Source organism: Vespa velutina, chromosome 7 (assembly GCF_912470025.1).
Source record: "Vespa velutina chromosome 7, iVesVel2.1, whole genome shotgun sequence".
NCBI lineage: Eukaryota > Metazoa > Arthropoda > Insecta > Hymenoptera > Vespidae > Vespa > Vespa velutina.
In genome coordinates this window covers 5,177,684-5,192,303 of record NC_062194.1, presented here as the reverse complement: position 1 = coordinate 5,192,303, position 14,620 = coordinate 5,177,684, and the positions used below count along the sequence as shown (strand labels likewise).

The 14,620-nt window shown below is 31.1% G+C and overlaps 3 protein-coding genes across 5 annotated transcripts; all 3 read right to left on the bottom strand.

Annotated features, from left to right (window-relative positions):
• Positions 1 to 248: 248 nt before the first annotated feature.
• On the bottom strand, positions 249 to 1,863 carry LOC124950627 (structure-specific endonuclease subunit slx1). Its single transcript, XM_047497595.1, has 3 exons — positions 1,337 to 1,863; positions 1,133 to 1,184; positions 249 to 897 (listed from the first exon to the last, which is right to left on the bottom strand). Exons 1-3 carry the CDS (start codon positions 1,513 to 1,515, stop codon positions 307 to 309), a joined length of 822 nt encoding a protein of 273 aa, XP_047353551.1. The 5' UTR covers positions 1,516 to 1,863; the 3' UTR covers positions 249 to 306.
• A 139-nt stretch (positions 1,864 to 2,002) lies between these two features.
• LOC124950626 (fructose-bisphosphate aldolase-like) lies at positions 2,003 to 12,007 on the bottom strand. Of its 3 annotated transcripts, none has more exons than XM_047497594.1 (6): positions 11,861 to 12,007; positions 5,394 to 5,603; positions 4,565 to 5,008; positions 3,976 to 4,329; positions 3,395 to 3,539; positions 2,003 to 3,234 (listed from the first exon to the last, which is right to left on the bottom strand). In XM_047497594.1, exons 2-5 carry the CDS (start codon positions 5,598 to 5,600, stop codon positions 3,444 to 3,446), a joined length of 1,101 nt encoding a protein of 366 aa, XP_047353550.1. In that variant the 5' UTR covers positions 5,601 to 5,603; positions 11,861 to 12,007; the 3' UTR covers positions 2,003 to 3,234; positions 3,395 to 3,443. The 3 variants fall into 3 exon arrangements, with proteins under 3 accessions (XP_047353550.1, XP_047353548.1, XP_047353549.1); XM_047497592.1 differs by lacking the exon at positions 11,861 to 12,007 and adding an exon at positions 7,361 to 7,502; XM_047497593.1 differs by lacking the exons at positions 3,395 to 3,539; positions 11,861 to 12,007 and adding an exon at positions 7,361 to 7,500.
• On the bottom strand, positions 11,861 to 14,415 carry LOC124950613 (fructose-bisphosphate aldolase-like). The gene is made up of 7 exons (XM_047497572.1): positions 14,377 to 14,415; positions 14,026 to 14,226; positions 13,626 to 13,942; positions 13,329 to 13,548; positions 13,066 to 13,245; positions 12,155 to 12,994; positions 11,861 to 12,049 (listed from the first exon to the last, which is right to left on the bottom strand). Exons 1-6 carry the CDS (start codon positions 14,413 to 14,415, stop codon positions 12,863 to 12,865), a joined length of 1,089 nt encoding a protein of 362 aa, XP_047353528.1. The 3' UTR covers positions 11,861 to 12,049; positions 12,155 to 12,862.
• Between the last annotated feature and the right edge of the window lie 205 nt (positions 14,416 to 14,620).

Genomic DNA, 14,620 nt, shown 5'->3' with positions numbered 1-14,620 from the left:
ATTATGGACAGCACGATATGTGCTGCTTCGTTTGATCACGTATAACAAAAGTACTAACGGTTCGCGCTACGCGCGTGCTAATTACATATTAAAGTATTATTTATGTTATAACTTCGTATATCTAGCACACTATGCGAGAAAATATATATTTATATCTTTCAATAGTGTTAATGATTCAGAGTCAGTTGTAGACAATTTTTTTCTTCTAATCTTAAAACATGATTTACTGTTATAAAATGACATAGTTATAAAACATGATTGTGTTGCATAAAATGTAAATCCATAGATCTAACAATTAATTAATAATTAATCTACGATATCTTCATCGCTACTGATTATAAGTGGAGAGTTATCAACATCACTTTGCAAGTCTTGATAACAACCTATCATCTTTCTTATCAAATCACCCCAAAGGACGTTGGTATTACAGGAAGGACATGTACCCTCGATCGGTAAGATTTGGTCGTCCTTACAAAAATGTTGTGCCAAACAAATTAAATGTGCTATCAGTCGACAACTCGGTTTTATACACATAACGGATTCGTTTTTTTCGCTTATTAATCCGCAAATCGAGCAAAGGAGTACAGGAATATAATCTTCTTCCATCTGTGATTCGATGGCCTTCTCTTTTCTTGGACTTCTCTTAGTGACCTTTCGCGGTATGACTTTCCCGTAACATATCGGCATATGTAAAGGCGGTGAAAAGGATGTGGAATAAGTTTGAGCGAAGTCATTGTCCAACCAACGAATTGTTAAAGGTAAACGACACCAGGGTCCAACTTTGAGCATTTCCGAAAGAACCATCAAATAAAATTCTATAGTTTTTTGGGTTGATTTTTTTTTCGATACATGCCTTAAACGTCGACTTACGTGAGGATGCTGCCATGCCCATTCGAACTAAGTAATAAATAAAAATATATTACAATTGAAATATACAGTGTGGGCTAAAAGTTCTTAGATGATTTTAAAAATCAATTATTCTTTTTCGAGACTTTTTCGATTAATATCTTTCTTCTTTTCACATTGTAAAACTATAAGCCTAAAAATGTATAGCTTTATTATGATTGTTATATACTTTATATAGATTATAATGAATAATAATTGTTTCAATTTTGTAGGATAATTTACTTACTCTCAATGCAGAAGTACTGTTAGGAAAGCCGTGAATAATTAACACCATGCTCCTAAAAAAAAATCTATCTTGCAAATCTTTTATGATAAATAATTAATCTTATGCGGTATATATACTATACGTGATGTGTATATATATGTATTACTATTTCATGGAATAGTGATATATATATATTGTATCCATATGTATATTATATCCTATTACCATGGACCTCTTTTGCTAGTTTTCCATGCACCGCCATATTTTTTACCGGCATTATGTTGTTTAATTCTACGTCGTGGATCTACGGTATAACCTATATAAGTTCTGCCTTTGTACTTTGGATTCAAACAATATAATAAATATACTCCGTAAAAGTGCTCCACTATTTCTGCTTCTTCCATAATTTCTTTGTGCCATTGAATACAACGACTTATAAATATTCATTGATAAGATTTTATGAGTTATATTTTCACGTTGCACGTGCTGAGCATTAAATAATTTATTCACTATACTTTTGTAATTAAACGATATTAGGTCTGCTTATAAACTCCGGCATAGTATCAACTGTATATAACCTGTTGTATAGATTTCAATTATATAGAGGTTAATTGAGTAACTTAAATCGATTGTATTATTTTTGTCGAAGCTACCATCTACCGGTACAATTAAGTACTTTTACATTACACATTTACAGTATGATAAAACAGTTGAAACATGCATATACATATAGTTGTATGCGTTACATTTTTATATTGTACATGTGCACATATATATATTTCTGAGGTTTTGATTATCGCTATTAATTAATTTAAGGAAATACATTTTTAAATATTTTTTGAGAAAAATTTTCATAGGTTATAAATTGACTTAAGTAAAGAACAACATTTGTACCCTCCACAGTGTATTTGGTGACCTAGATTACAATGAAAACATTAGATAATAATATAACATCGACGTACAAGTATGTTTTTCAATACACTTCTTAAATATCTATAGATTATATATAATTTTATAAGTAAATAACGTAATAATACGCTTCTGTAATACGGATTCATTTTCTAACAAACAACATTTAATATGATTTGTTTACTTTATAATTCTTTTTACACACGTAGAATATTTTAACGACACTGACGGTAATATATATATAGATATATATATTTCTTCTTAGTTTTTTTTGTTTGTTTTTATATATATATATATATATCATAGTATTACAGAATACAGTATATAATAATGTGTATTCGTATTTGTATGCGTTTATGCGTAGGATGTGTAATTCGCGTCATCGTCGAATTTGTTTACTTTGTTTTTCATCTTAAATTTGCACATATGTTTGTTACATATTTTTCTATTCTTTTTCTTTGGTTTTCTTAATAATCTTTAAAATATTTTTACGCTTCTGCTCGAATATCCTCGCCTTCGAAGTTCAAAATGAAAATCGTGGACAGAGAAATTCATTGTTTTTTTATTTCTTTATTTTTTTTATTGACGAACGATCGATAATATTTTCAACGTTACTTTCGCTTTAGCGTTATTGTGCGCAATCACATTTGAAAAATCTCTGCGATGAAATTACGCGTTTGTTTCATACATATGATATACCTTTTTAGGGTTATTTCTATGAAACTTATGAAGTAAAAAGACGATTAAAAACGAAGTTTTATTAATCGCGATGGAAATTATCGATGGATTTGTAAAATCGAAGGTTAACGTCATGAAAAATATCGCAAAAGATCGCAACGATCATCGACGATGATCTCCTTTCATTTTTTCCCTTTCTTTATTTGTTATTATTATTTCTCTGATTTGTTATTATTATTGTTACTATTATTATTATTATTATTATTATTATTATTATTATTATTATTATATTATTATTATTGTTATTATTATTATTTTATCCTTTCTGTTCAGAATGTTAAATGGATCTTTTCTTTTACGCTATTTCTCAAAAGAATGATCGACGATGATCGTATTCGACAGATGAACTGAATTTCTAAACTATTATTAACTGAACATTTCTTCTAGTACGCGTGATTTGCTACGAAGAGCGCAGCATCGCCGGCAGCTCCTGTGACACCTCCCGCGTATTTTCCAAGTGCCGATTCGCTGTTGGCCTGTTAAGAAACAATGATAAAACATGTACTTTTTTTTTTAATGAAATACGTAATAGATAATATTTTCAATAATGGCAAAGAAATTGATAATTTTTGGAATATAAAGGTTAATCTTATACTCCAAATTTATAATATTAATTTTATATTGTTATGTACTCACTGTTATAGTAGTATATAAACGGCCTCACACAGAATAAGGAAAAACAATTTTAGTATACATGCGATTTGATGTACAGAGAAGTGTCACCAGCTTTGCTAGAAATACTGCCAGCAACGTATTTGCCTTGGCAAGCAGCACCGTTTGCCTAAATAAGCACACAATTCATGGACATGCAAAAAAAAAATTAGCCACTATTCCACTATACAGAAAAATCAATGATGTATCATTGAATACGATAAACGTTGTGATCGTAGTATTAACAATAAACAATAAAATTAGTAATACTATTAGAAACTGTAAAATAGCAAGAAGAAACAAAGCTAACAAACAACAGATAAAAGAATTTGCTGCGTTAGACATAGTATAGATAGAAAAAGTAAAAAAATAGAATGACAGAAAAAGTAAGGAACATAACATATTACACAAGCTAATTTAAAATATAGAAAAAGTAAGTAAATAAATAAATAAATATTATTAGAGACAACAGACTGACATATTGATTGGAAAAATTTTACAAATAAAAAATTAGGTATTATAAAGAGAAAGTAGCATAAGATAAAATGTTATACATAAAATGGTACCTTAGCCCTCTTGATAAGTTCGTTCTGTCCCGCGGACACTTGATCATTTTTGCCAGCCCAGGCACGAAGAACGGAGGCTTGAAGAGCACGACCGTAGCTGAAGGTCAATGCCCAAGGTTTTTTAACTGGAAACTTATTGATGGCGTCTAAGTTCACAGAGGCCTCTTCTTCGGATTGTCCACCACTCAAGAAAGTGATGCCAGGTACTGCGGGTGGAACTGTACGCAGCAACGCGGTTACAGTCGCTCCTGCGATTTGTTGAGGTGTTGCCTTCGTTGGACAACTTTGACCCGGTGTCACCATGTTTGGTTTCAAGAGGGTTCCTTCGAGATAGACATGATGATCGGCCAACGCCTAAAAGTTATAATTAAAATAATATAATACTAGTAAAACAAATAAAATTTAGAAAAAATTCGGCAATTTCACTAATCCTTTTAAATCGTTAAAGTATCAGTATGAAATAAAATTTAAAATAGTGACTGTTTGTTGCACCATTTGGCAAGATCTTGTATCATTCAGCTGACACGTTTTATTGCGACATTTTCCCATTTAACTCTTATATATATGAATGGATAAATATTTTTCTAACCTTGTAAACGGCAGAGAGAACCTCTTCCGTAACCTGTTGGCAACGAGCAAGATCGTGATCACCGTCAGGAAGGATTTCGGGTTCGACAATTGGTACGATTCTTGCACTCTGACAGATCGAAGCGTAACGAGCGAGAACATTCGCATTTTCTAAGATGGCGAGCTTGCTAGGCGTATCATTCTTGATCTTAAGAACGCATCTCCACTTAGCGAAATGACAGCCATCCTTCTTGTACTGGATGCAACGTGCTTGGAGGTCATCAAGTCCCTGAGTCGTACATTCATCATTGGTACCAAAGAGTGGTACAACACCCTTGTCGACCTTGATACCGGGAAGGATGCCACGTTGTTTCAAGAGCTCGACGAATGGTGTACCGTCGTCAGCCTTCTGGTATAAAGTCTCGTGGAACAGAATCACACCGGAGATATGTTGTCCAATGACGTCCTATTAAAATAACAATTTTTGATATTGAAGAAAGATGTAAAAAGTTAATTAAGCACTTAAAACTTGACTATGTGGAACTCTAAAACGATATTCTAAATTTAATTTTTTGTTCCTCTGACTTGTCCGAGTAACCGTTGAAATTAATTAAAACGTCAATCGATACTGATCGATGATGGACAATGGACGCGTATGTAAACTACAAATGAACGTGGACATTTAGCATCTATTGTGAATACAACAAGTAAATAAATAATTTAAAATTGTAACTACATGACAAGAATTACTATACGTATTATTCGTTCATTGACTCGCTCCTTAATAAATATCATTGATAAAGAAGAAAATGTAAATAACAACTTAAACCTTTTGAAATATAATGGCGTACCTTTGCCGCGGTGAAAAGTAATTGTCTGTATGCTCTTCGATTGTTCTCGTTGTTCTCAACATTGATGTCCTTCAGACGTTTACCGATCGTGGCCGTAGATTCATCAGCAGCGAGAATTCCTTTTCCAGGAGCAACAATCTGTTCGGCAAGTCTTTTCAATTCTTCCTTCAGCTCAGGCTCGAGCTTGTCGTACTTCTCGGCTACCATTTTCTGGGAATGGAAGTTAATTATTTTTTATGTAATTTACTAGATTAAAAAAAAAAAAAAAAAAAAAACAAAATAGATAATGAAGGAGAAAATGAAAGGGCTGTTGTTTCGTTTGTAAGTTATTACACACTGAAAAGTTTTTCGAATAGTTATTAATATCGTTTGCTAATGGAAGTCCTTAACGATGCATAATTAAATTGTCATCATACACATACATACACACACACACACACTATATTTTCATTTGAAATTTTTTTCATCGATCCAACGACCCGTAAACATATACAGTGTCCCAAAAGATGTAACCTATACTTCAAGAGCGTTTCGAGAGGATCCCATAAAACAACTTATTTAACTTGTTCATTTCCTTCTCTTCATAAATATACGAGTTATGTTAATGCTTAAATTAAATGATAAAAAATTAATCGTGTTAGATTATTCATCGCATTTAAGCCTATTTAAAAATCAAGTAAATCGTTTTATGTCTTGTATGACAAGTTGCCGAACGACCAACTTCAAGACACTGTATAGCATTGGTCGCGGAGGTCATTGGTTTCTATTAAAAAGTAGTTCTATGGGATCCTCTCGATACCTTCCTGAATTATGGATCAAACCTTATGGGACACCCTGTATATTCTTAGCTAACAAAACTTATGTTTCATTTACATTTAAATAACTTGACAAACTTGAAATTAACTATCCGATTCGAGTGGTTGAACACTGTCGTTGAAAGTTATTATCATAGAAAGATAATGTCAGACTTACTAGAAACGTGTACAATAGAACTTATCAAATAAGTTCGTGAGAATTCGGGAGAGAGAAAGTTCGAAACTTGGTAATTATTATTAAACCAAAATGTTGCTATTGTCAGAGATAGCACGGCATCGGCATTTTAAGATGGAAAAAAAGAAGAAAATACTCGTTTCAGATTCAAAGACGTTTAGCTACAATTCCTATTCATGCAATCTGCGTGTGACGTCATAGCTGAAAGTGACGTACTGAAGAGCTTATCGATAAAACGACATCAAAAGAAAAGACGATTAAAAAAGCAACGAGCTGTACGGGCTTTTGCTACGATTAGAAATCGGTAGATAGCTTCGAGGGAAGCAATTTTATTACCCTTATATAAATTATATAAATGATACGATAGATAATATAATAATTTTTCTATTTAAAATAATTTTATTTCACAATCATTAAATAAATCATAATATCACCTAATAAATAGTTATTACATCTATCTAAATAATGTACGTATATCTACATATGTACAAATATAGTCTTCCCAATGTGATATTATTAAGTATCCTATGATTATCATATTCCTATATTTAGTTAATTAAATTATAAAATTGCGCCACAAAGAGGGAATTATCATTAGTCGACACTAAACTTATACGATTAGTTATCGAAGCATGTAGTAAAACTACAAAGAACGAGCTTATCTTGAGAAATAAAAATTAAAAATATTTTTGATCCAAATAGATCTTTGCGAGCTTATGTGCAACGAATACAAAAACAATATGACAATCGATCGTTGTAAAAAGGAAAAAAAAAGAACAAGTAGGATTAATATTTGATTGTTCATTAAAATAATAATTGTATAAATAAAAAAAAGAAAGGGTTATCGAGTAAATAAGTCGACTATATATAAATCATACGGTCTACAAAAAATATCGATCCGAGGTATTATAATTAACTGGATAAGAACGTGCGGGAGATTCTTCTAAATATGATAGCAGACTATCGTCACCCCTTACCTTCATGTTCCATCGTCATTATGTTCGGTCTAGGTCCAATGACCGTAAATAAGCCCTTGCGGCGTCGTCCTCGTCGACGGGGTGACGCGCGCGCACGTACACACATTCGCATACATCACGAATACCGACGGTATTAATAATAAGAATAGAATTAACGATAATAATTGTGTTAGTAACAATCTCAAAGATATATATATATATACAGATATATATATATATATATATATATATATATATATATTATATTATATATATATATATTTATATTTATATATTTGCATATAAAGAGAGGGGGAGAGAGAAAGATATAAAGACCAACGATAATGAAGATAATTAAAATCACAGAGATAATAACATCAGTAATTATAATTATAATGAAAGATTAGAGCGATAAATAATAAATATCATGTCACATTAATAGAAAAAATTCTCGTTGCTGTTACTTCGTTCGACATGACGATGTTCTTTCTTTTCGTAATATAGAATGCTCGTTCCACGTTATTTCGTTAAAAAAAATAAAAAAATAAAAAAATAAAAAAAGAAAAAAATGAGAAAACTGAATAATTCACGAAATAATAATCACATAGGAAAAAGAAGATTAGAATGAGAAAGAGCAAAGCATAGTAGAAAAGAAAGAAAAGAACAGAAAGGGACGCGATCGGTCGGCCCGTACGGGCCGACCGAGGGTCGTCCTATAACTAATATGACGACTACATCCCTTCTCTCGATGACTCGATGAGAAAAAAAGAGAAAATTAAATTAAATAGGGAAAAATAGAACAGATGGAAAGGTTCGTATTAGAAAGAGGAAAAGGTAGAAATAGAGATAGATAGAAAGAAAAAAAGAGACGAAGGGATTAGGAAGAATGAAAGGGAAAAGAAGACGGATAATCACGCACTCGCGTTTGCAACGAGCGCGAGTCACCGACTGACCGTTCGCGGGGCTCCGACTTCACTCGCACCCCCTATTCGTGATTGCTTGATGGGGGTGGGAGAGGAACGTGTCGATGGGGGTAATGGCGACGTTACGCTGGCAAACCTGGCTGCAGTGCGGTGAATCCACCGCAAGGCAGCTTTCATAAAGGATCGACGGAAAATGTGCAAATGTGCGTCTCTCTATCTTTGTATGTATGTTTATATGTATATGATAGAAAGAGAAAGGGGGTGGTTGGCATTCTACAAACCGCAATGCAGCACGCGCAGACGTTCTTTACTTGCGCATGCGCGCATTATAAAATGGTAGTGGGGTATATAATTCCCCCTGCGTGTTCTGAATTCATGACCCGAGGATACCTGTCTCCCTGCTTACTTGCTGTTGCAAAGTTCTTGCGGACTAATGAAATAGATGGGGAAAGTATATATTCTCTCATGGGAAACGTATTTTTTAACGGGCGTTATCTTTCTTATAAATTAAGTAAGAGTTATGTTAGAATATTACTCTCTGTGAGTTTAGATAAGAGATATATAAATTTATATTTTTTAGGATGTTGGTAGTAAGGGTCATTGATCATTGTTTTGTCTTTTTCATTGGTTATGATCGATAAATATCTTATGAAGTACAGAACTTTATAATTTCAAGATACACATATACACTATTCGAAATACATATATTCTAAGAATGAAAATAATACCTATATAAAATTTATTCAGAATAATTTTCGTAGGTATAAAATCGACATTTGTAGATAATTGGTGCACGGTATACGTAATCTTATGTAAATTTCAACACTCTACTTCATTGTGGCGCAACAAGATAAACCTGTTTGTCATTGGTTAACTGCTCTCACAAGAGATATGCAATTTCAATGATAAAAAACGAAAATTATTAAATAACGGTCTTTTACTTTTACGTTTGTATCTAAACAAATTCACGGCTGTTGTCTGTAATAATAATAAATTACGGATATCACATGTTTTGTTAAGAGGGGAGGGGGATTATTTTACGAAAAAATTTTTGTAAAAATAGTATTAATAAGTTAACGATTTTGGTATGTCGCTCGATAAAACGAAAAACATCTTACGTCTATTTTATTTCACTGCGCAGGCGTACTGTCAGTTTCTAAACTAATTTCATAATCGTTTGAACAAACACATACATGTATTCAAAAAGAATACAATATGTTACCGAAGATCACACTGAACTCGAAGAGAAATTCTGTGAAGTCTATAAATAAATTTCGTACGAAGATATATATATATATATATATATATATATAATTCGACGTACATTGGTATATGCGTTGTGTTAGATAATAATCTAAATTTTTCAAATTTAAGCAAAACCATATAATCTAAAACGTGATTTTGTTATTCGATATTTTATTATTTATTATCCATATGTTTCATGTACAGAAGAATGTATAGTTCGTTTTCAATAACACGATATCGCTGAGTATTGCCGACAGCTGGAAAAGTTGGAAATTGCCGACACTTGCACAACAAGAACATTCGTAATCAATAAAAGATCCACGAAATTTAAAAAAATAATAAAAATGTTTAATTGCATCTATAATAAAATAACAACATGTCTTATTTACGTTATAATACGAAATTGATTAATTTTTGAAGTCGAAATTAATCAATAATATGTTTTGTATTCATTTTAGATAAGCTACTCGGTGAATAAAGTTCAGGGTCATGATAACATAATCGAAAGAAAAGATCAATGTCTCTCCCAAATAATCCATATTAAAAATGATAATTAATATTATCCTGTTTTTATATTTATCTTAATGAATTAGATATGCTCGAAAAGAAAAATTATTTGGATTGTAGATAAAAGTGGGATTGTAGGTTGGAAACAACATAGTTGGAAATATTCAGAATAAAACATTTCACTGCCCTCTATTCGTTAATCAAATAATCAACAGAAAAGTCGACAATGCAGAAAACAGCATATTTATTATATCTTATCATTATTTCGTAGTTTTTCCTGATTTATGTAGATACTAGTGCATATATATATATATGTATAAAAAAAAAAACAAATAAAATGTAGTGTTGATATTGGTATAAAAAAAAGAAATAAACAAAATTGTCTAACGGAATGTACGATTATTAAAAAGAGAAAAAAAATAAGCTGAATGAAAGAAAAAAAATAATACGATCGAAATAAATGCCTAGGTCGCCTATATTAACACGTACGATAATTGTTTCGACGATGTTTCAAATGACGAAATTCGAAATGCATGTGAACCTTTCATGGGTCTCAAATGCAACACACGTGGAATCATTATTTCATGCGCGTGTTAAGTGACCTCTTTAGGTTGTTTAATATAAATCTATTCGATAGCTTTATACATACATCTCATTATTTATATTATATCATCAACATCTAAACACATTATAATTCTTAATTTATTGTAATATACGATAGCATTTATTGCTTACATTATTATTTATATATATTTTTTGTATTTAAATAATAACGTATCGAAATTAAAAAATGTGAAATAATTAATAAAACTTCCTTGATATCTATTTAAAATGATGAATAAACTTATTAACCATGAACATGAACGGAATTTGATCCACTTGATACTGATCAAAATCTATTAATATAAATCAAAACAATTATTCTCAATAACCATAAAAGGAATATATTATATGTATTACTAAACATTAGTACATTTTTCATACTTTATGTATATAAACGAGATAATAAAAGACTTAAATCATAAGAATATTAAAGATCACACGTTTATGAGTCATATGTCAAATGTAAGTTAAACGTGTTTCTACTTGCATAAATCATTCCTAGCTTAAATCCTATTGCAACAATTGTTTATTACTTTTATAACATGATTACAGAATGATAATATCTATAAAATAAATTGATACTATATCGAACAGGAAATTGGCATCACTCAACGTTTTCCTTTTTGGCCAAGTTTCACTATTCGCCAACTTTCATTTATTGCATTTAAATAAAGGCTCATATATATATATTGTACCATTCTAAGAACTACTATAGATCGACTTACTACGTATTTCTTATTATTTTAACCTTTAAGATCGATTGTCCGAAGAGTAAAGATTCTCGATTTATCTTTTTACTTATTTCGTCTCGAATGTAGGTTAGTTTTCACATGACAATATTACAAAAGATAATAATTGTATAATTATTATACGGTCCTAATAATAATGCATGTTATATGATTATTTCTATAAAAATGTACGATCCAAAAACTTTTGACATTACGATATTTATTTATATAGGAGAAAAGAAATTTTAAAAATTAACGTTGGATCGATGTTAGAAAGCAAAAAGATATTCTCATTAACGTTGATATTATTATTAGAGTTAAAGAATACAAAAAAATTGGGTGTCGGCCGAATGTCAGTCAAGGTCAAATCTTCGTAATATCCTCAATGTTAGCCATCATTTTTTTTTCTCTTTTCACAAACGAATTTCACAATTGTCATTTACTTTCACTTTAAATCGTGGATATTGATTTGTGATAAACGTTCATTCAACAATTAAAATGTAAATTTAACTTACCTATTATTGAGATGGATTCGACTATTGATATTGAAAACGTACACGCACGTTATCGTTACAACCTTCTCAACCGGGAATTCGAGAACAACTGAGGAGAGCAAAGGTGCACGGCGATTTCAAAGTCTCTACATGAGCGCTATTAGCGCATGCGCGAGAATGCACGATGTTTCGTGGTGCTCAATCTGAAATCTTTGTTTAAAAAAAGAGACACCAATACAAGATTATAATAGTAGTATGCGGAACTGTATCTTTTGAAAAATATATATATGAAATAAATGTTTAAAATAAATATACCTTATATATTTTTTATATGAATTTGTTGTTTTTTTTTAATGAAAACTTATGACGAGATTCTTTTGAAATTCCAGATTGCTACGTCACTGGATTGCACCACGTGGTAATTGGTTTCATTCGAGGGAACAGCTAGCAAGCGTTCATTGGTGGAATTCCGTGAAAATGATGACATATTGACCAGTAAAAGAGTAATATGTAGTCTGTTATGTGTAATACGACTCAGCTGGCACGTAGCATACATTCGACGAATCAAGCACGTACGCAGTTACGTTTTATTGAGAACCTTCACTTTAGAGGTCAACCAAGGGCACCTTCTTTCGACATTCTAGCTTGAAGTTTTATACATTTTTTTCACTGTTAAAGCTAATGTACTCTTATGCAAGATCTTTCGCATATCCTTATATATTTCAATGAATAAAATAACGCACGTTCGTGTTGAGAACCTAAACACGAAATATATTTATTCTACTTTTTTACGTTAATGATTCCAGATTTCATATCAAAAGGCAGGTCATTCCGATAACCGTCCACTGTTTTTCTTATTTAATAGATAAATATAATACATTTTTGTTGAAAAAATAAAGTGATAAAATTGCACTCGTCCAATCGTTTAATTTAATTGGTCTTGCAATTTCGTCAATATATATTTTCTTCAATATAATCATCTTTGATTATCCGCAAATATTAAATATTTTTTCATTGATTATTTCATTGGCATTGGTCTTGTACGTTGACTTTTCCAAGTGATGCCTCGGAGCATAATTTAGCTTTCTTCAGAAATACTGACTGAGCTGCTTCTACATTCGCTACTTTTCCTTTCCAAATTTTCATAACTTCGTTCTTTTTTATTAAATTAAATAGCGAAATATTATCATAACATTCTAAAAAAGATTTTATATTATGATACGTACTTGTAAGCAGCGACCATAACAGAAACTCAAAGTCCATGGTTTTTTTCCTTCTGACGTATTTATTGCGTTCAAATTTAATATCGAATCTTCGTCCGTTTGTCCACCGCTTAAAAATAAAATCGTTGGTACGGCCGGAGGCACCGTCCTTTGTAACGCTTTCAAAGTATAATCGGCTACGATCTAAAAATAAATGAGCATATATTTAAAATCTATCAGTTAATAATTGAAAAATGGTACTATTTTATTTATAAGCATCTACTCACTTGCGACGTGTAGTTTGTATCTTTAACACCCGGCAATACCATTGCGAGTTTCAGGATCATACCCTCCAGATAAACTCTGTGTTCGTTTAAAGCTCTAAATACAATAGACAATACCTCTTCGTGAATTTGTAAAGCTTTTTCTATACTATGTTCTCCGACAGATAATATCTCTGGTTCCACGATCGGTACCAAACGAGCACTTTGACATATAGTCGCATACCTAATCCAATAAAAAAATTTTTTATATGTAAATCTATATATAGATTATTATATGTATTCGACATAATGGTGGTTCACCTTGCAAGCGTGCTCGCATTTACCGACATAAGCAATTGACTCGGTTTCGTTTCTGAAATTGAATAAACACATCTCCACTTGGTAAAGTGACAACCTTCTCGTTTGTATTGCATACATCTTTCCTTTAAATTGTCCAAGCCTTCTGTCGTTGACTCATTTTTGGTACCAGAAAGATTAATCAAACCTTTATCAACTTTAATACCTGGCACGATGTTCCTCTGTTGAAGAAACTCAGCAAAACTGATGCCATCGGTTGTTTTTTGATAAAGTGTCTCATTATGCAATATAACACCGCTTATGTATTTCATTAATTCATACTAGACTCGTGAGAATTGTCTTTATCGATAAAATTTTCATATTTTTAATACCAAATCAAATATTAATTTGTCGATTGATTTACCTTATTAGCAGAGAATAACATCTGTCGGTAATCTCGTCGAAAATTTTCTGTATTTTCTATTCCAAATTCTTCAAATTTATCATTTAAACTCGTAGGCGATTCGTCACTAGCTAATAAACCTTTTCCAGGAACACTAAGTGCTTCAACGATTTTTTGTAATTCAAGAGACGAAGCTGTATCGAGATCGATAAATTTCTCTTTCTATATATTATATGAACTTTTCAATGTAGAATTAATTATCTCCTTTTTAGGAGATATATAACAAACATTCATATATAAATATTGCATTGATAATTATACTATATTATTTTCTTAAATAATAATAATTACTATTACAGAAAACAAACTGACTTTGTCCTTACAGAAACATCTTGGCGCTACTGACGCCATTTCTATTGGGAATTACACTTTTTTATATGTTGATACACTTTCATTCATTTTTAATTCTTTTACCTAATATTTACGGAATATAATTTTCGAATTAACTTTCAAATTTAGAGTCCATACATTTTTGATATTAATCAATGTAGTGATTAAAAAAAAAAAATTGTAAACAAATGATTGTTTAACATGAAAGAGTTGACAGATTTTTATT